This window comes from Gavia stellata, chromosome 29, assembly GCF_030936135.1.
Source record: "Gavia stellata isolate bGavSte3 chromosome 29, bGavSte3.hap2, whole genome shotgun sequence".
Lineage (NCBI taxonomy): Eukaryota > Metazoa > Chordata > Aves > Gaviiformes > Gaviidae > Gavia > Gavia stellata.
Genome location: NC_082622.1, coordinates 2224343 through 2247377, shown reverse-complemented (window position 1 = coordinate 2247377; position 23035 = coordinate 2224343). Strand labels below are relative to the sequence as shown.

At 43.8% G+C, this 23035-nt stretch overlaps 1 protein-coding gene across 1 annotated transcript in view; it reads right to left on the bottom strand.

The window, feature by feature from the left end:
* CSMD2 (CUB and Sushi multiple domains 2) overlaps positions 1-23035 on the bottom strand; it is a 304852-nt gene that overhangs the window by 123480 nt on the left and 158337 nt on the right. The window contains exons 11-13 of the mRNA XM_059830635.1: positions 19924-20027; positions 14604-14716; positions 6417-6599 (exon numbers count right to left, since the gene is read on the bottom strand). Coding sequence (XP_059686618.1) covers positions 6417-6599; positions 14604-14716; positions 19924-20027 — 400 coding nt within the window. The remainder of the gene's footprint in view (positions 1-6416; positions 6600-14603; positions 14717-19923; positions 20028-23035) is intronic.

The window sequence follows — 23035 nt, the reverse complement described above, 5'->3', positions numbered from 1 at the left end:
GAAAACACGCTCTGGTTTGACCCAGGTGGACGTCAGCTTTCCTCAGATATAGACACCAAGGGCAGCTTCGCCACTCAATTGACAAGTGGCACGCTGGAGGACGCACAGCTTGAACCAGCTCTCAAGGAAGAGCAGGAGGGGCTGGTTAAGCAGGAGGGGCTGGTTAAGCAGGAGCCTTATAAAGTCACAGAAAGAAAAATGGAAAATTTTCATATCAGTTACACCAAAAAAATGCCTGGGGAGTGCATGGGGGACAATTAGAACACAGTTAATTGTGTTTAAGAAGGTGCTTAAGTGCATTCCTGCCCAGCACAGCACTTAAGCATGTATGTCTACTTAAGCAAACATTTAAATCTCAGTGCTTTGATAAACTGGGGCTGCAATGCAGAACAAGGGCTTTGAGGGCAAGTGCCCTGCTTAATTTTAAGAACAGAATGGTCTTACATGGCTGCAACCGTGAAACAAGGCTGTTAACAAAAGCTACAAATCCCACATGTATATAGAGATCATGGTAATCCTGCCTTCATTTAATTTGCTTCCCTTACTGCCAGAGAAAGACTGGATCTCAGCGGCTCAGGGGAATAGGCTGCAGATAAGGAGCATTTCACCACCGATTTGCTGCTCTGAACCCGACGCGGACCAAGGGCAAGCAGAAGGTGTTAATGGGTCCTGAAGGACACACATCTGTTGCACAATGTAGAAACCATCTCAGCCCTGGAAGCGGCCCCAGCAGGCAGCCAGCCCGTTTCTTGGCAGGCTTTCAGCTGCACGAACGAAGGATGCGACCGGCTGCTTTGAAGAGGTCAGAGCTGACTTGTTTTGGTAGGTTAAGGTTAGCTACCAGTTCCCAACTTGTCTGGCAGAGATAATTAGAAAGGGTCTCTGCCATTACATCAGGAAAATCAGATCAGCGTACTTCATAAAAGCATGAATCAAAACAAAACAAAGAAACAACAAAAAAACACCCACACCCCAATGGCAAAACAGCTTGGAAATAAAAATTAATAGAATCCCTACACTTCTTCCAAAATCCACTAAAAGCAACTGCATCTACAAGTAGATAAACAAGTCCCATGTTAGCTAGAAAAAGAAAACCTGTTTACAGCAGGAGGGAGAAACATTCTGTGAGTTAACATAAACTGTTCTATCAGCACTGCAAAAAGTAAGAGGAATTAAGAATAGAATAATACAAAGTGCACACAATGGATCCAGTTTCATTGGAAAAATGAGAGCCTATGCTACAGTTCAGAAGTCTAAGAGTCCCTTATAATGAAAAAAGTATCAATTCCTTTAAAAGAAATTTTTCTGGAATTTCTGATTGAAGAATTATTGGACAATAAAGGACCGTTCTGATCATCTTATCTGTCCACCTCCTTAATACCGACTATGAAACAATTCCTGCTTCCTACAGACCTCCAGAACGGAGCATCCAATCTCAGTTTATCAATGTTTAGGTATGGAGAACCATCACTGCCTTCAGTAGACTGCTCCAAGGGTTAAACACTCTCTCTGTTAAAAAGCAATTATTTTTAAGAAGGCAAACTATGCTCTTATCACTGCTAACTTTAAGAGACACACTTTTCTGCAAATTACTCTTCAGAGGGAAGGCTCCATAGGCTGCCGTGAATAGTGGGCAGGAAAGAAGAATAGAGAAGAAAGAAAGAAAGAAAGAGAAAGAAAATAATGACCAATTGACAATTTAATTTAGAGCTAAATGAAAAACTTGTCAAGTGATAGGAAATTATATGGTTCTGTTCAGTACATTGCTGGGAAAACATCTATTGCACTTTGCATTTCCAGCTACTAATCCTGAATGTTTGTACCAGACGGTGCACACAAAAGGTTAGCCACTCAGCTCAAAACTAAGATTTGCAATCTTTACAGAGAGGAGCTAAGATTATTCAGCAGGTATAATAGCCCAATATGGGATTAGCCAAAAAAGGAGTCATTACCAGTAAGGAGAATAGAGATTTTATACTGCTATTAAGGAAAATCAGATGTTTAAAAGAGTGGAAAAATGCACAAAATCATAATGCCTCTGAAGAGGACGATGCGTTAGTGCCGTACACCTGCGTGGAAGGACGGGGGATCCTGGGCTGCACCGACCTCCCAATGGAGCCAACTCGAAGCCAACTCTCAATGGAGCCAAGGATTTTGTTGGTGCTGTTTGGTCTGAGAGAGTCAAGGCACCATTTGCAACAAGACAGCACAGATCTCCAGGGTTAGTGGGCACTGTGCTGCTTCTTCCCAGCGTCCCTGCACGTCACAGCGACTGAGAGCACATCGGTGAGGAGAAACAGGCTGTGGTTGAGGTTTTCAAGCGAACAAGAAGGGAAGAAAGCATAACATCTGCTCCAAATTTAACATAATTTCTATTGGAAATGCTTTGGGAAATGGCTGCTGCTCTGTTTAGAGGAGTATTATGCATGACTACTGCTCTAAGCAGGTCTGTAATACAAAGAGTTTACGATAACACAACAAAAAGAAAGTACTGGAAATTAATGAAGATCTGAAAGCAAGACCACGACCCCTGCAATGACTATCAGATCAATGGACATAATGGGTCTGGAGGAGTCCAGAAGTACTCTGAAACAGCACAACTCAAATGACGGCCCCTCCATTTAAACATACACACACATACATATACATACACACACGTGCACACATATTTATCCCCAGCCTTTGTGGAGTTGCAGTCAAAGCGACGCCAAACTAATACCCCTCAGTTCAGTGCAGAAACCTCCACCCCCAGTTGCTTGATGCACTGCAATCAGCATGTACATACTGCTTTATTTCACTATGGTTTATTTACCTTTACAACATATGACGGGTCCAGAAAACTTGAAGTTTGCAAATCTGAGATCAATGAACTAAACTTGTATCAGAAAATAGTTTTCAGAAATGAGTCTCCCAGAGCAACTGGCAGAGGATAGTTAAAGCAAGGCAAAAAACTTCGCCTTTATTCAGCGAGATGGTTAAAACGACATATTGTCATGACAGTTTATGCCATAATTATTTATCACATAAAATGACGGCATCATTTGGCACAAGTCAACCATTCAGCTAAAGGTGCAGGACTGAAAACTCAGGAGTTGTAGGTCACCGGCCCGCAGGGGCAGGGCTGCAGGCAGGAGCAGGAGGAGGGAAGGGAAGGGGAGCTGCTGGAGAGGAATGGCAAAGAACCTTGTAAGACTTACTGAACTGCTGCAGAAACCGTCTGAGAGCACTGTCCCCCTGCAAAGGGGATGTTAGCTCTTCCTTTCCTCAGCAAGGGAACATAAACCTTGTGAAACAAATTTTGGTCATAGAAGATGTTTTGTAGCAAGGCCTTCCACTGCAATAGTTCACATAAAATCAGATAATGAGTTTTTCCCTACTATACATGAGTATGTTTAAACAGTAATTCCAACCCTGTATTTGAAAGTTATGGCACTACCGAAACGCCTTGCTCCCCGACTACGTCTATCCAGACTTTCATCATCGTTCTCACTGCAATAACTGAATAACTCACCGGCTTCCCGTTATAGCTGTAATTATGGGCTGGTTCCCCATTCATAAGCTTAATAATCTCCTCAGCCACAGGTACTGTAGACTTCAGTTTGAATATTATATCCCTTACGAATTCCTGCCATCAGAGCACAAACTTCATTTAAGTAGCACAATGGTTTTCCTTAGGTAACATTTATCCGCCTGATATCTCCGAAGCCCATTTTGCTGTCCTTCAAGACTTCAAGACAACTGAACACAGCTCTGTACAAAAGCAATGGCTCGGGTTATCCTGGGTTATGAGAACTGCCTTAGCCGTTGACAGGTATCACGGTTCTGTAACTCCAAAAATGCAAGCGCCAGAGTGAACAACAGTAACTGCAATGCTGATTTGAACACTACGAGGTGCTGCAGAATGGGGAGAAAGAGAGGTCTTCAGTATCGAGCCATAGCTGATACCCAGACTCCCAACGCTGCATGGAAGCAGACACCAAGCCCAGAGCACAGACAGACGGATGACTGCGCTACCCCATCCAGCTACGGTACGACAGGTTCCCAGGCTCCGGTGCAGTTGTTTCATGTATCTCAGATCAGCAGAGATAACCTGAACATACGCAGCAAGGCCAGGGGTGCCTGGCTGAGTAAGGGGTTTGCAGAAGACATGCACTAAGAAGTCTTGCCGAGTTTCTCAAGTGCCCTATGTGCTCACCCTGGATGGTTAAGGGATGCAATGACAACAAAGAGGATGAAGATGGAAGGTCTGTTATCATGAAGGCACAGACAGTCACGAATTAAGAACCCGTTGCAGTAAGCAGATGCATTACTTAAATGGTTTGCATTGCTTTGTCATCGAAGCCCCAGGAAATGAGCTCTCCACAATAAATCCTGTCTGCTCATAAATCATTTGCTCAGGACAGCAGGATGCACCATAGCGCGCTGTTTAATCTCCTTCTGCATTTGTCATGCGTTTGTGGCCAGAATCAGAAGCACTGAATTGTTTGCATATTCCAACTAGCAGCACATAAGTCAGGTTACCTTATTTTCTCACCTCATGCCCAATACATGTAATGGTCTCCCAACATTTACAGAGAGCTGTTACTAATCCCACTACAGATTTCATGCCAGGTTACACATGCCAGGCAACCTCTTCTGATTCCTGCACACTAATACGATGCTGTCTAGAATAAAGGCAGGGGGGTAAAGGTGTAAAGAGGGCTATGAAATACTTTTTCCACTGCCTACATGTTACCTTGTTGGTTCCTGAATATCCAAAGCTGGAGGGTCACAGAGAACAGAATACAATGGAATTATTTTAATGAAAAGATTCGTACCTGTGCTATGCTTTGCATGGACTGCTGACTGGGGCTTGATTTGATGCCCCTGTTCGGTATCTATCCACAAAAAATAATCCTTCTTTACTGGAAAGACTCCTTTCAATACTACTATGATCCAGCCCTCTCATACTGGGCACAAACTATGGGTTTAGTGTCACTGCAAACTGTCAGCAAGAACCTCAGCCAAACCATCAGCTGTTCAAATTCATCTGAACTTCTGGGAAATGAAAAAAAAAACCCACACCAAACCAAAAAACCCTTCTGATGCTAAGCACAGAAACAGTCCAACACCTCCCACTTCAAAAATAACCAGGGAAACTCCATTTTCCCCATCAGCATCTTCAGCTGATTTGCTTACAGAGAAAACCAAGTAGGAAGGGAGTCACGGCACCTGGAAAAGGCAAGACTCACAAAGTAATGGCTTCCTTTCCCCAAATAGACATTCTCAAATGCTCAGAGCTTAAATTAGTGTTTGAAAAGAGACTTACTTGAAACCGGTTTCCCACATTCTCCCATGAATTGCCCGCTTCTCCCTCAGCTCCTGAAGAACCCAGATTCAGCGCTCGACTAACAGGGTTTGCTCCCCCCCAGCTGTGTAATCTCTTTGGTACGGATCAAGTCCTGTCCCACTACAAATGAGCGTTTGGTACTGGAGTATCTAACACCAGCATATCTATTTATCTGCATAGTGAACACACGCTTCTAAAAATTAACATTTCTCTTTTCTCTCTATCCATTTTCCCCACAGTTCTGTCCTCCATCTGTTGCTCAGCTGAATTTTCCTTTCCTATTTCTTGTTAGGTTCAGTCTCACTCCCCTACACCATAGTACCTGTTCAAAGGCACAGATTTGAACATATCCAAGCAAGTGGAGATGAGACAAAAAGAAGAGCTTGCTTGTCACCAGTTGGGAAAAATATAGATACTTAGGTGAGTTTCAGTAACGTTCAAATACAACACCGTTTCTGAGTGAAGGTTTAGTCAATATAATAAAGCAGATTGCCCAATGCATCTTCAAAGGACAGTGAGGCCATTAAAACCCAGTGGGCACTGTGCACGTAACTCCCATTTACATCTGAAAATTTTATCCTTAGTCACTACTGAGAGCGTAATATTCTACTTCTGCTGAGAACTCATGCAACAAATTAAAAACTGAGGTCCAGCAGCAGGGAGCCCGAATATTGTCAGATAATGAAGGAAAATCAAGTGGCCAAAAATAGAATCAAGTTTAAAATATTTTTTGTGTGCCCGTCCCTCCTGCCTTGGACACCAAAGCCCTACTTCCTCTCCAGAGGGATCTGAACCAGCACGCCGGGAGGGCAGAGGGGTAGAACAGAGAGAGCACACTGTCCCAGCACAAGCCCAAATCTCCATCTGGACGCTGCTCCCCACTGCACATCCCTCCTCTACTGAGAGAGGAGCCAAACCAAACTCTCCCCACGGCTTCAGGCAAGCGAAGCTGCAGCTTGGTGCCACCTCTGCCACCACGAGAACTTGCTCTATCCCGGGTACCAAGCACAGAGCACGAACGTACTGCGTATGTGACTGCCTCACCACACAACGAAGATATTTTAGAGCCGTCTCCTCACTGACTTACAAACACAAACTGGTTTCTGAGCAGACCACTGGCTACTCTTTTGGCAGGTAATTGTTTTCTGTCCCTTCAACTCAAAGGCAGGCTGGCACTCAAACTTCAAACTGTCCCCATGGCGAAATGTGGATCCTTCTCTCCTGCCGTAGGCTGGGATCCCGGGATCACCGCAGCTCCCTTGGTCAATCTCTGAAAGAAAGAAAACAGAAGTTGCGTGGGAGAAGGCTCTGACGCCGAGCTGGCGCAGTGCCCGCCGCACATCTGTGCCACGTGCTGATGCCAGCGCTCCGGCAAAGGCATCGCATCCCCAAGGGAGAGCCGGTCCCCTCCACACACGTCTCACACGGGAGGGGGTCAGCAGCGGCGCAGAATGCAGCCGAGATCCGTCTTTAAGGCACGAATTTTACCGCTGTCAAACCTCTCCTAACTGCCTCCTCATCCTTAAATTAATCACAACTAAATGAAAAATACAGTGATACCCAAGGAGATCTTAACCTGCATCTGCCTCAAGGACTTCTTCTGAAGCAGGCAGACCGTGTGTCACTAAAGGGGACCTTCAGCACTCTTTGGCAAAGAGGATGCGGTTGAGCTGTGTTTGCCGACTGCGATGCCTGCTGTCTCTCCCTCCCTTCCTACCCGCATCTCCATTTCTCCGTGAGGTCCCAAAGCAGACAGCTGACACCTCATTGCACAGAAACACACAGTTAATCTCTTGCTGCGCATGTATTTTGACTTCAGGTGAATCATGGACACAATTTTCTGTTATCTTCTGCTCCATACAATTTCATTTCAAAACGGCCCCCTACTCTGTATCACTATTAGCTACAAAACTTCATTCCTTTACAGCCTCCTTAGTGCTCCCACATTATTCATCTGCTTCACATTCATCTCGTCTTCCACGTTCTCTAGTTTTTATCCCCATCATCTATGATCAGCCTCGCTGTCTTTTCTCCCCGTTTTCAATTTCTTACACCAAATTGGAAACTTCTTCTATGACATTTTCTTTACAGAGGAAAATCGCATAATCCGAGATTTGCATTACTCCATCTAATATTCCAATTTGGTTTGAATAACAACAAGCACCTCATTATCACCCTGACTTCAGACAACTTAGATACAGGTGTATTTTGAATAGAAGTCACAACAAGGCACCCAGCTTCTGCTCCTGCTGTATGCATCTTGAACTAAAAAGTCACCACCAGGTAATGAAGCATCCCAAAAATAATTTAACATAAATTAATATTAATATTAAAGTTTTCATGAAATAGGTTTCTTTTTTTGCTTGTCAGTGAAAATAGTTTGCCAGGATTTATGTATCTCCCTGCAGACTCTGAAAATCCAAATGTTTAAGATTTGTACTTGCATATAAGGGACAAAAAATAAAACAGTTTGGATATTAAAGCAGCACTGAACTGTACATTACTCTCAAAAAAAAAAAGCAGGAGACAAACAGTGCAAATCATGAAAAGAAAATTCAGCTTTAAAACTCAAGAAACAGTAAGATGATCAAAGGGTAGCATGCATATTTTAAACACGTATCGTTGTGTCCTGACAGACACACGGCAAAGCGATAACGCTTTCTGCTACAAATCAACAGCCTTTAAAAATTTATTTTTGTTATTCCTTTCCTTCCTACACCTCGAAGTCCTAAAATACAGTATTAGCAAGTAACACTGATGGCAAGCGGTCCTGCGGGGTGCCTTTCACCCAGCGTCTCCAGTTCCTGCTGTCACCGACGCCTGCGACATTGGGTGCCCTGGGGAAGGAAACGTGGAACGTCCCGGTACCACTCCGCTTGCTGATGGCCGGTCAGAATGAGATGGACGCCAGCACGTGTCACTCCAGCCATCTCGCAGTGCCGAGGGCCAGGGCGAGCAACGCAGTCGTCTCCCAAGGCAGGGTACCCAGCACTGCCAGGCCACGGCGAGCAGCAGTGCCGGCACTTCTCAGGCTGCTCCTCCACGTTCAGAGGCTCTTCCGCTGAGAAGCAACAAAGCTCTTCAACACAGACAAGCAAAGTATTCCTGCCCACACCAGACTCCAGGAGGGAGCCCTGTCCTCCTAAAGCCCATGGGAGTTTTGCCACTAGGTTCAGCAAGGCTAAGATTTCATCACCGACCTGACGATCTTCCCTCTGCACGCATCCGTGGCTCTGGAGGGACAGTACCCCCGGGAACTCCACCAAGGGGCTGCAGACAGACGCGCTAAGCAGCTCCAGCTACTGCAGAAGCCAAAGGGAGCTACAAGCGTTCAGCATATTCATTTCTTTTGTAACATGAGGACATGCTCAGGCTACCAGATACTCAGAAAAAAACGCAGCCAAGCAAAGAAAAGTAAGTCCCTTTTGACCCTCTGCTGAGAAAGAACAAAGGTAAGACAGATGCTCTCGAGGCACTGATTGCACCGTCTCCTCCCTCACGTCTGAGCTTGCGTAGCCCTTGTCTGCCACGCTGCATGAACCCAGCTGGAACATCTCTACAGAGTGAAATCACAGCTTTAAGAATGGGAGAGAAATGAAGAATTAGAGCGCACATTTTCCACCACGCGCATGATCTCCTTGTTAGCAGCGGGCAAACAAAGCCAGCACATTTTACTACATTACAGAGGTCAGAAAACGGAGTTTCTGTCCTGAGAAAATCCCCTGGTTCCTACATTTCTTTTCATACGTAGTAAAATCCATGAAATATTTAGCAGGGCAGAAATTCCAAAAATGAGTGATTCAGAAATATCAAAACATGTTACTTCAATAAGATTGAAACATTTCTCCTGATGAATGTTTAAGTAAAATCACTTCCACATTAGAATAATAAAAGTCAAAACTAAACAAGAACATCTAAATCAAGTGTTTTGACATTATTTAAATGAAACAAGTTGAAATGAATCTTTCAAAACTTCTCCATCAAATATTATATCATGCAGATAAGATTTTCACAAAACAGCATTTTCTAACAGAAAACGTTTCACCAGAGATTTTTCATCAGCTATTTACGCTATTTGTCTTCTGGCGGTGGGTGGGGAAACGGGGTCCCTCTGCTCAGCACAGAGGAGGCAGCCCACACGTGCAGAGTGAGTAATGAGAGCAGGAACCCCGGCCACGGGGCCGGAGCTGGCTTGGGGAGCGCCAGCACTCAGCCTCTGCTCCCTTACGCAGCTCCACAGAAACACCGCAGGCACCCAGAATTTAGGCCACTCTTTTCCTGGGGTTCCCTGGGAATTTCTGCTCCTGCCTGACTCAGCTCTGGAGGAAAACGAGGACTGCAGAGCTGCAAGCACGCACTGCACCAGCAAAACTCCAGTTTCTGGAAAAAATACCCACAAGATGTGGGATCTGTGAGCACTTAGAGACCATACCTGAGGAAATCACGCAAATGTTACCTCTAGTCAGAAAAGACCCTCAAGAATACGCTTAACCTCACACACAAACACTATTTCACACATAAATTAAGATTGCTTCAAGTAATGACAGCTAATAGTGTTAGGTATGTACCTGAAGGCACCGGGACCAGGGTGTTTCTATCGCCTAGTTCTCTTTGTTGATTCCAACAATGAGGAAAAAAGGATCTAAAGAGGCAACAAGATGAGGAGGGGGGGACAACCTAAGAAGGAAAGGCCTTTCATTCTGCATACCTTTGCCACATCCCTCCCATCTCAAACCACTGTTGCAGGGCAAATGCAAAAACTAAATCTAGCAGGCTCATTAAAAACACGTGGCATAACATCAAATCACTGCCGCTACAGTTCACACGAGACTTAAATACAAGTAACACGACCCTGCGAGCAGTTCAGGCCAACACATCATAAGCTAAAAGCCTTCAGGTCTGTTGGTTCAGCAGTATTTCAGCGCTAGTGTTTTATGACGTGAGTCAATACATTTAATGGAAAAGCAGAGTAGGAAAGACATAAACACAAAGTTTTCTGACAGACTTCCACCATCAACAATATTGGGGGGTTAGGTAATGTATTTATTTATATTTTTTTAGGTTCTACAGGTAATCAATGAAAACTATCTGCATGTTACCTGGGCTTGTCAGTGAAACCTGAGAGCATTTCACTAGACAAAGCTCCATGCCAGGGAGCTTCGAAAGCCAACTCTGAACAACAGCCGCATCAGAACTAGTTTCAGATACATGTATTTCGTCCCCAAGTCTCCTAGGATCAGGCAATTTAAGACGTTGCTGTTCTCAATTTGACACATATGCATGTGTATGAACACCTTTCCACGCAGCTCACATGCAGGCACCTATACAGAGAGTTCCGTATTTACATACAACATATGTAAAAACAGATGTGGAAACCCAGCGAGCTCATCTGACCAAACGCCTTGGGCAGCACCGATTTGATTAAAAGCAGACAGGTCAGTAGAGGAAATCTTTGGGCTCCAGCTCTGCAGAGCTCCTAAGCCTCTTAGCACCATGGGGCTGAATTTCAGCTCTAAAGCTAAGCTCTCTAGAGCCAAACACTTAGTCAGCATTTCAACAACAATAAATACTGTTTAATCATCACCCGCCTGCAGCATGTTGGTAGTTCAGAACATAGACCTTAGTCAGCTCTACCCAAACTAAGCCAATTCCAACTAGATTAGCGTGTCCCCATAAATCTAAATTTTAAATTATTACTTTATATTAAAAACATATAAATGTAAGACTAAACTAAAATCTGGCTTTGTTCTATTTCTTCATGTTTTAGTATTTCTGTCTCTTACCACAGAATTTTATACTATTGATTTACATTTATACTATTGCTTATAATAGCCTCAAGCTCATCCGTAACAGAAACATGTTTCTCCCTGTGAGGAGGACCAACCATCTTCAGTCCACCGATGTGGAACGTAACTGCAGAAGGGTTGCAGATGAGATTATGGGAGTCCGAATCCTCTTCAGTGAACCCTAAATTTCTCAAGAACTTTTGAAAACGCCACCCGAAGGAATTGTTTATACCCAACTGTGAGGAGGGGTTGACCCAGGAACTTTCAAAGAACCATTTCGATGGCTGTGGAAGGCACCAGCTCTAAGGGGAAGGTATTCTCAAAAGAGCTTAAAGGAAAGAAGGGAGAAGATAAGACCCAGGACCCCAGGAGGCTGTAAGCCCTCTCACAAGTCAAGCACTAAATTGCGGTATCAATCAGCTTGCTATAGTTGTGAGAAAGAAGACTTTTCCAGCAAAGTGGAGCTTAATACAAATTTCTTCTGACAAGCACTGGAAGTCCAAAAACATTGTTCGCTATTATGAGAGAATGTCTGCTTAAAAGGATAAAAGTGTCTGCAGTTGAGACACTGGAGATTTAGAAGTAATCTTCATGAACATTAATGAGCCAGATCCTCAGCTGGTAAAGACTGACACAGCTTAATTGTAAATCAGCGCTGTCGCACTGATTTACACCTGCTGAGCATTTGTTCCAAATGCATCCAATCTTACAGCACAGATTTGGAAAAACCTGAATCCAGACACCTTGCGTTTTACGTACTCTTCCTGGTGCCAATATGCTTTCTCTGTACTCACAAGTGAAGCAAAAGGACCTGGTCGGCTCCCCCTCCTCAGGAGCCTCACATTCAAAATTTGAAGGCATACTGCCCTCCTCTGCATGCTCCTTTCAACAGGTCCTTGAATCTGTGCATCAATAAATCTCTTGGGCGTAACTGCTTCAGCACTAGCACCAGGCTTTATGATTGCATTACGCTCAAAATGTATGCTAAAACATACACGTTTTAGGATAGATGGCTATTTAAACATACTCTATAAACAATAAGCTGCCCTTCTATTAGGCAGATTTTTGGTCTTGACTTTATATAGCTCCATTAGCCGTAATTTTCCCCTCGCAATTAGGAAGAAGCATGGCCATAAAACTGATACTGAAACTTGTTACTAAGTTGGATATAATTTCATAATGTATTTGGCAAGTGCTAATTGCCTCTTACTTAAACGTCTCTTGCTTTGTAACTCAAAGCATTTGCAAAAATGAAAAGAATTTTATGGACCTGGCTGATTGGAGGTTAGCTTAACCTCAGGACAGCGCCAGCACGGACCTTAGGCACAGAGCGTATTTCTTTGTTCATGCACAAATCTGTTTTGCAAGGTCAAGAAGCTGCTGCACAAAACCTGCAATGATGCCTAGAAAAATAGAAAAGATTTCAATGATAGGCAGAGAGCAACTTCTACTTCTAATACATGCAAAGGACAGACCCTCCCCAGGGAAGGGTCCCTCTCTCAAGGCTCATCATCAGGGAACAGCAGAGCCAGAACACTCCCTTTTTTTTTTCTCTAGGAGGTTATGGACATAGAAGAGCATAGAAAAATAGGCAGCAGCTGTGCAGGGAAAGCTGATGAGCAGGGAAGGGAGAAGCACATTTGACACTGGAAGCTCCATACAACAGAACACCAAAACATGAGTGATAATGGTGATCCCCCAACCGACTGGCGAGGTTACAGGGAGCAAGAGCAGCTCAGCCTTGCTATAGATCAAGCTACCAGTAACGTCGGAGCAAGTCAGAGGAGGACGAAGTCAAGCTCCTTATAGATCCAAAGTTCACAGAAGATTAACAACAGTATAAGGAAATCCCTATGTCACATGCTTTGCAACTTTATGTGCTATGCTATAGGGTAAACATAAGACTTATCAAGAGACTGAAAGAATACGTCCACGTTGCCCTTTGGATGAGATTAACAAACCAGACAGGATCTCAAAGCAGAGCTGGAGGGTGCTTTCGCCCCTCCGCAGCTGGCAGGTAGGGGTGCAGCAGCATGCTCTGCCAGGCTGCCAAGAATCAGCAGCAGACAAACGTGGCAGGAGACAGACATCGCAGCTACCGCAGAGCGAGCTGTCAGGCGGGTACAGTCACCGCCAGCGAGACTGACATAGTACCATTAAGATGCTCCCTAGACAATTAGGCCTTTTCCTTCTTTCAATTCCATTCTCTCTTATTTACGGCTCTCTAATGACTTTTCTGCTGGCCTGGTCCTGCACTCCTGTATGCTCCAGCATCATGACCCAGTCCCCCCTTCAAGGCACTGCTCAGCCCGCCTGGACACGCCGGCATTTAGTCCAGCTAGGTTTTCTGGCAGGTCAGGTCCCTTCAGGCTCCTAACTGCTGTTACTTGAGCATCCATCAGCAACACTACTACGGGCAGGTCCTGGCCTGAACACAACCTGACACTTCCCTGAAACGTGGTAAGTCCCAGGGAAACACTTTTAAAAATGAATGAACGCTAATGCGCATTTAGGGTCCTTGAAAGAAACAGATTTAAATGTTACTGCTGATGTCAGCAGAAGCTGCTGGTAGTCAGACGTTTCAGGAGCAGCCCCCATGTCTAGATGAAGATCTTTGTGCCTACTTTTAGGCATCAGAGCAGAAAAAGTAAGCCACTCCTCCTATCAGCAGGTCAGAGAAAACATGAAAGGCATTCAGGTGCTTTGAAAAGAGATTCAACATGACAACAATACCAAAAAGAAGCTGACGTCTAAGTGGAAGGGTTCGTGCATGGCTGCATCACGGAAACAAGCTCCCCTTCCGCTATCGGATGGAGGAAGAACATGCTCTCCAGAGCAATGCTTGCAGAGGAAGCTAAGGACCCCAGGTGGTCACACCGAATGTGGACACGCACCAGATGGAGGTTGCTGGAAAACCTAAAACCAACTCAAACCAGGAATCTAAGAAAAGCTTCAGCTAGACTCACCAGTCACTTACACGAGTTAGAAGGAATACTTTTCCATCATGCTTTCTCTAACTTTGCAAAGACCTATGACAACAGTAAACACAGAAGCTTATGACAGAGTTCAGCATTCATATCCTAACGCATTTTATGTGTTTCTTTTGAAAAATGCCAGCATTAACTCTTATTTAATTTGAAACACTCCAGACTAGTCAAAGTAGTTTATACCACTAATCTGCTGGAACCACTGATTACTTGACCTCATTTTCTCCCACAGACACAGTCTGTTGCCATCAGCTGAATTCACCAACTCTCTTCCAACAAAGCAGATGAAAGGGCAATGAAACATTACCCACTCAGTCTGCTTCCATGAAGAAACCATGAAAACTGTTCTTATTGGAGCAAAGCTTCAGTTTTGAGAAAAAATCTGCAGGGCTTCAATGTATTTTGAGAAGCTTCTTTCTCTCTTTTCTCCCAAACAACTGAACCAATCTCACCCCTGATCCTTTTAAAATAGGTAAATTTTGAGAGAGATGCTTGGATTACCTTCGTAGGTTGCTTTGAATCCCAGCAAGTTGCTGACGCTGTCTGTCTGGAAGAGGAGCCACATCTGGTGGTGTGTGCTAACGATGAGATCAGGGACTGTGGTGCCTGTCAAGCTGTAAAAATAAATAAGAACAAGTAAATAGCCTGTATGTCTTCCCAAACTTATTTTCCCACCAAAGTAAAGGCCACATACACCTCTGTAGGAGCAGAAAATAATAAGAGCGATGACAACACAATTAAGAATAACCCCAAAACAGAACACCGCCCAAAAAGCCAACAGATTTTCAGGACTGATGAGTCTCTTGGTATGTTTCTGAATACTACCCTAAACAGTGAGTCTTTTACCATAGTTGAGGGCCTGCAAGTTACCACCATCATCGCTATAATAACAACCATTTAGTACCTTTATTACAATATATTATCCGGCATCAATAGAAATAATTTCCTTTCTCACTGAAGCAAAACATAAGCAAATAAATTCCCAGAACCCATACCGGTGACTGAATCCTCTTAACTGCCTTTAGAGTATTTTCCAGTATCACAAAAGTTTACTTTCAGCACATTCTCTGCTATACTTCTATCCTGACAGAGAAGTTTCCACAAGGATCTCAAAAAACCCCTGGAAGACAAGGCACAACCCTCAAATTGCTGAATGCCCTGTGAGCCCCTGGAAAGCACTACTCGTCCAGGCAGTACCGGATCATCAGGACATTGCCCACCCTTCAAGGATACTCCTAGGAGAGCTGAAGAGATTTAGAAAAATGTCACCAACACATCCATATTAACAAGCCATGTGTGGCTCATTCAGCCTTTGGGATTAACCACCGCGTTATGGTTCAACACAGCTTTAGAGTTTTATCCCCCACCCACACGAGCACCAGTGCAGGCACTTACACACACACAAATGCCCGCTCCGAGCACAGCTCCTTCCCTTCCCTCTGCCTCCGAAAACAGAGTAAGAGTGCGTGGGAAGGGATCATCACTACAGGAGTATGAGCGTTATGTTGCCTGTCTTAGTGGCAGTGTTTAATGTTGTTATACTATTTCTGCTAAGGTATCATTTGCGATAAATTTATAAATCACCTTAAGTGCAACTACTACAAGCAGATAGGTGGTTTTTTTCTGTAGCGTTTGCTTAAATCTAAACATATGTATATGTGTAGATACAGCTTCTGCTTGGTTCTCAAGTATAGCAGCACCTGAAAGACTTCTTGATAAAATCGATCCCCGAGCTCTCAAGGCAGAATTACTGCACACCAATACTGCAAGGGAACAAACCCAGCAGCTGTGTGTTGATGGCATCCGGTGAACAAGCGTAACTTGCAACCTCCAGGCGTAATTCTTGCAATTCCCAGTTCCCTGGGTAATCCGAGACAGTATGGCTGATCTGCCAATGACTGTTTGTTTCGAGTGAAGCCAAATGACTGCTTGAAGGCTTGTGCTACTTATTCTACTTGCTTGACATTCCTAACACTGGCTACCCGCCGAGTGCCAGACTCTTTCCAATAGCCTTACAGGTACCTGATGGTGGAACTGGGCCCAACCTTGCCATACACAGAACTCTCCTCCCCATCCCAGAGATGTTCACCAGTCACACATGCACCAGGGACTCCTGCAGCACCTGAAGCCAGTCACTGCCCAAGCTTTGGCCACGGAATCTGGAGCGTGTTTTTCCCTGAAATCACACTCACGTCTCCCAAGCCCACCAAAGCGCTCCCAGTTCTGCCCCCACCTTGCTCCATTATTGCTTTGACCTGCATCAGAAATTTTATTGATCCCAGGGTGCTGGTAAGTTAAGAAGTAATCTTGCTTTAATGACTGTTTTGCATCCAGAGAGTTTGATGGGGAGTGCAGAAGTGGTGCTATTGTTGATTCTTCAAGTTATTTAAGCAGCAGACAGGCAGGAATGAGGAAGGTACCAAGAGAAAAACCTTCAGAAAAAGGCGCATACAAGGTTTTTGCATGCTTTCCCATTCCGCTTTAACAAGCTGAATGATTGATTAGGGCGCTTGCTACTTTAGGGAATAAAATCCTCTCTGCAAGTCAGAAAGCTCAGCCTAACAATCTGTTACGTTCTCTGAGATGCGTTTTACAGGGATGTGAGTGAGACTGGAAACAAATGGTCCTTCATACCTCAGTTTGGGATAACGTCTGCTGCTCTGCAACTTGATTCAAATGTACTTCCTGATTTAAAAGGCTGCAGGACCGAGTTCCTCTTGAATAGCCAAAAATAAATGAAGACTAACAACAAAATCGGAACTCCTATCTTTGACAGAGTTAGGTTTCTGCATGTTGATTCCTCAAAAAAAGCTACAGCTTGTATGCAATGGATATCCAGCCTGATAGATGAATTCAGCTGACAGTAGGTAAGAGGGCAGCAACTGCTGAGAAAAGTTGTCCATGGACTTTCAACCATATTCATTACAAATGGAGTATTTCTGTGGCCTTTACACCTCTTTCACATTTCATTAGTTTTCAACTTATCCTCCCAGATTAAAAATAAAAATAAACAAACTTCTCTGTTACGATGAGCAGCGGCAATTTAACGGAAAGTTCTCCTGCACCGGGAGAAGATACCACACGCTACACCTTGTGCGGGACAGTCTCAGATATTCCAAATTTGCATTAGCAAGGTGTTGAGTAGCTAACACAGAGTGAGAAAACATGGAATGATTAAAATAAAATCTAGGAAAATCTTCATGGGCTTTAGGCAAACAAAAAGGGATGGAACGAGAAATCATTTCAGCAAGTTATTACAAACTACTCCCCTGGCAGTAATTTGCGCATTTTGACCAATCAGCTGTGAAATGTTCTGCGACACTTTAATTACAAACACTATTGCAATAACCAGACTTTACATTTATATACATTGCAGGCTAGAGTTCCCGACCTAAGTATCACCAGCGTTCATGTTCTGGAAAGAAATGTATAGGCAAATGAACCTCAGAGAAACAGATTTTGGAAAGACAAGCAAACATTAAGATAAGTGAAAATGGAGTGGGAGGCTGATTCATATGGAAAAACAAGCGAAGAGGAGGAATTAAAAACACAATATGAAATACTCTACCAGTTGGAAAGAGTACAACAGCTTTGCTAGAGTAGCTCTCGGAGAGTTGTTTGCTCCTATACATTTTTGATTAGCTAGAAAAGAAGGGAGTTTTTCAAGTGAAGACACTAAAGCTGGATGCTGCAGCCCTGGTCCCAACACCCTGTTCATCACCTCAAATATTCCTTCCGACAGTCACAGTGACTTTTCCCTGCTCCACTACCTGGCCTTGCAAGTGCCCTCAAGACATTCTGAGGCTCTGCCAAAGACCAGTGGCTTCCATCTTCACTCACAAGAGGCAAATGATCCCCCAACGCAGCAAGAAGCCACGCTTTCAGAAGCAGTCAGGACCTGAACACAGTCACGGGGCATAGCCGAGCTCTAGAATATGGAGCAAAACACCTGTATTTGCTCCAGGCTGACCTGAAGTCAGGCAGTTCAGGCGAGCAGGACACTTTTGCATTAGCACAGTGCTATGCACGACTCACAATCTGCTCTGCTTTTAGACTCTCCCCACTATTTGCGCACACCGTGGCATGGCTGTACCAGGTAACTTTGCGCTTGCAGTACTGAAACTCAGAACAGACACGCCGAGAGCAAGACAGATTTCCTGAAGTACTCAATGTATAGCACCCTGGGGTCTCCAGCAGTTTTTAAATTTTGGCTTTCCATAAAGCTACACAGTATTTTACTTGAATAATTCAGAGAAGCTATGGCAGAATCATTGTTTCTTCAAGTAAAGTGGATTTGAATGATGCACAATTACCACAATTACATTTGAATGATACACAAATTGGTTTCTCACTGACCCTTCAGAAAAGGAACAGAGAGACTTTACTGCAGGAAGGGCAAGCATAAACCATTAACATCAGCAGGTTAATGAGAATACACAGCCTTCTGGAAGATGAACAAGGCTCACTTTTTCAACCGTGGCATTTTCTAGATGCTATCGTAAAAGATCCTGACCTACCCCTATGCTACACAGGGATCCACTTCCTTAGCGTGGTGCAGATTCAGAGTGGAGCACACTGGGTAAGTAGAACTAAAATTCAGATAGACATGAAAGTTTAAGGGGAAAAACCTCCCTGTGGTGTGCACGCTGACTGCCACCTTCCATCAAACTGAGGTCGCAGCACACGCTGTCCTCAGAGTGGCAAAGAGCTCTCACCAACCTCAGAACTGCCTAAAAAATAGCAGACACCAGAAATTGATGCTTACATGCTGTAAAACACATGGGTCAGGGAAAACCCTTGCCTTCAGTCTAACCAACCCACACGTTCCTTTGTATCATTCTGATTGACACGCTCCTTCCAACTGAAACCAAAACCGTCTCCAGTTATTAAGCACTGAGTAGGAGATGGCAAATGCCAATACAGAGCCTGTTTCCCTTTCATTCCCCACATTAGCTGCATTATAACATAAAGCACTTGGTCTTCAAATCTTCTAAAAACAATAGACTGACAACACAGCAATTCTTTATTCTAAAAACTGGCAGCATCAGAGATTTCATCTCTTCCTTCACCACAGCTGGACTGGCCCTGTACTTGTCCAATATCCTTTCTTCATAATGAAAATTGAAAAAACAAACAAACAAAAAAACCCAAAAAACCAAACTCAAAGAACCAACACCCCCAAAAAAACATATTTAGATGGGAAACACTGATATAAGAAGGCCTGGAAAGAAAGCAGGACTACCTACAATGTTTCCTCTACTGAAGAAACCTCCATAGAACATTGTACCTGCAAATCAAAGGGTATAAATTGAGGGGGACCAATTTTCAGCCTTGAAGAAGCGTGTGTCATTGTTTACACAAATGCACGTAAAATGCTCAGGTTGTCACTCAAAGATAACGGATTTACAGCCATTCTGCACTGTTAAAAATGACTGCACTAGAAAGACAGCACAGGCAAGGGAGATGCAAACAGTTCCCACTTTCTGCCCAATTTGCATTTACTCCTGTATCTGAACTTTAATCCTGTTCACTCAGCTCCCTGGACAGCCCCAGCCTCTCTCTAAGGGGCCCCGACAAAGGCAGTTCAAGAGAAGCGAAGCAAAGAGGTAAGAGCCTTTGTCAGCTGAAGCCTAAGAGAATGGGACGAGGGAAGAACACACCAAGAACAGTCAGCTCCACCAAGAATGGCAAACAGCATACAAACCACCCAGCGAGGCACAGCAAGCAGAGCGGGACTCCTTCATCCAAACGCATCAGCCACACCTCATCAGGCAAAACTTAGGTGTGGATTGCTCACAGGGACAAAGGACATGCTACTTACACGTAAAGCACAGTTTTCTGGTCTCCGACTTGTCCTCCATCACCCACTGTCAGAGTGTCATATCCTCTTTCTAGTTCAAATTCTTCAAAGGTGAGTTTGATAACCTGGCAAAGATGCAGCATGTTAATATGAATCAACTGCCAAGGTAGCCAGCAGATCCTCCTGTCCTGTTTATTTATCTGTTTGTCTATCCAGGAGCAATTTATAAGAGCATTAATATCCTCAGGACATCACCAAAGGTGACTGTCCTCGCTTTTTATAGCACTGTAGCACTTCTTTCCAGACAGATTGAGCTCTTACTGAAATTACCTCTCAGATTTTTCTGCTTTATCCATTGATTTTCTAGATGACTTTATTGATAAAAGATATGCGTGTTGGGATTTCAGCACGCTTTTTCCACCAGCTACTGGTGTTTATTTGTTTCATGAACCTGAGATTATGGTGATGGATTTGAATGTGCATACAGGCAGCACCAGATGTAACACGCAAGCAGAGAGTCTTTCTTTTGCTCTACATCACTCAGAAAGTTCCCCCGGTTTTCAGAAGCTTCTGCCAGCCCAAGAAAGGCTTTACGTGAATTACCCCTGGGGTGGCTCAAGGACATTGTCTGAGGCTGTCTGCAAACACAGTCATCATCATCATCCCTGTCCACAGCTGCTTGTTTCCTGTGTTCTCTCTCCTGCTCTATCCGAACCTTCCACCCCCACTCGATTTATGCAGCCTCTACCCATCATTTAGGAGCAGAGGTCAGAAGGTTTGTGTTCCAAGTCTCTTAACTGCTTTTGAAATCTCTTATTTTCAAATAACTGAAAATTACAATGTAACTTAGGGGACAAAGGTCCTTAATCCAGCCTCGGACAGGGTGAACAAGCAGAAAAGGAAGAGAGCTTAATTTACAGAAGTGCTTTACATCCACAACACCAGACAAAATCAATGGGAACCTTGTTTCCTGGAGCTTTTTAACTGACCGGATCCAGGAAAGCACATAAACACTTGAATGCATCCAGACCTTTGTATATGTGCCTGTAAATATATTAAATTTACTAACTTTTAACAGACTAAATTACCAAATTTAGTCTTGCACAACATAGGAGTTAACAGAAGTAATTAATGAGAAGCACCTACACACGTGCCAAGGACCACAGCCACGGGACAGAACCCTACACCTCTTGACTTGGGGCAAGGAAGCAAGGCACAGGACAACCAAAATCTTCGTCTTGTCATTTCCTGCCTATTATAAAAGCAGCATCTCCTGCAAACGCTTGAGCATGTGTGCAATCACAGGGGGATGAAAGTCCCAAAGTTGAAACTAAAAGCAGTAATTAACTGTGTTATGTTAAACGCGAGCGTGCCTCTACAGTCTCTTCAAGGCCTGCGTGGACTCTCTAGGAAGCTGACAACATTCTTCCGTCAAAAGCCACTCAACTTCAACCCCTTAAGGAAACACTGGTTAGTCAGACATCGAATGCCTTGCGTGTTCTTTAAAAAAAAAAAAGGGTGTATATATAGTTCAGACTGAACTGTCATGCGCTACCGTCTTCTACATATACATATAATCAATACTTTTCAAATGCATAGAAAAGCAACTTAGATATTTTAGCTGTGACATTCTGAAAATAGGGTATTACCCAAAAGCCCCAGGATCGTGAAACAGGAGCCTGCGTGATATGTCATAGAAGTTTGAACCATTAATTTTAGTACTAGTACACAAATATTAACCTGTGCAGATCATTATTAAGCCATGTAATGATGAAATAATGTAATTAATACAAAGAACACACTGCTGTAAAATGGCACACATCATTAGTTAAATCAGTCATTCCAGTCAACTGCATTCTAAGGAGTCTGACCCTAATTAAGTAACTAATTACATTCCAGCATACAGAAGAGTGCAACCTTGTGGCACAGGAACAGGATACTGAATACAATATTTATTTATCCACTTCCTGATTTTCTTTTTGGTCTGAAAGCTGAAAATTATTTAATGATTCATTAAACAACAAGAGACCTACCAGCACATACAAATACATGGATGACACAACACCTCAATTTTAGGCTGCTGAAGTGACAGGAAGCAATTAGCAAAGTCAAGAAAATACCCTGGAATATGACACCTGATTCCACGGCTTCGTACTGCGAAGTGATTTGAAGTGCAGTCACATTCATAGGAAAAAAACCACAGTAACTCTCTCCATGGCGAGCAGCACCTCTTGCAGTTATATTCAAACGCTGTACAAGCACACATTACTCATTCCCCCCCCTTCTCCCCAGTCTCTCTTCACTTGGAATGAATCATCCCCTGGAGGGACCCATCTCGCTCTGCCGATGACACAAGAAGCTTGGGCAGAGCTTTATTTGGCTAGCTAGACTGCAGGTGAGAATAACCCCTGGAGAAATATCAACCAGTAACACCCATTATGTCAAGAAGGTTCAGAAACAGTTTTGATGCAAATTCACTAATTATCATATGCATTTCTCAGTTCCAAGGGATTGATTTTTCCACTGTGGTTGAAATTAATTCCCATGGCACTGGGGACAGCGAAAAACCCTATATACCCTGAATATCCCCCAGGTGGGTTTGATGTCGCCCTCTGTGTAGGACATAATTCCAAGTTGTCAACTGAAGAGCACTATGCCCTTAATACTGTTTATGTAGGTTTCTGAGCAAACTTCGATGGGATTACGTAGCTCAGTGAAACTGGCTCACAGTTCTTTTCCAAATATAGAATAGATGACTTGCAAATGAGTTCTAAATTCAGCTCAGTGGTTTTCCCATCGCTCATATTAAAAGCTTCATATAACAGGACCTGATCCAAAGACCACTCAAGTCAATAAAAAGATTACCACTGTCTTCAGCAGGCTTCAGCTCAGACCCATAATGCTTTTTATCTTCGAAGTATTTTACAGGCATTTTAATGAATTCATCTTCAATCCGTCCCTCACCCGTTCTGGGGAACGCACAGTGATGAGATCGTCCCCTTTGCACACAAAGGCAACGTCAGTCAGGGAACTGAATCCTCCGATTTAGCACCATGTTTCTGACATGGGCCGTGCTTTAAGTAAGCCAGAGTTGTACGTGTGCTTTTCAGAGGCAGCACTACGTGACTTCTTA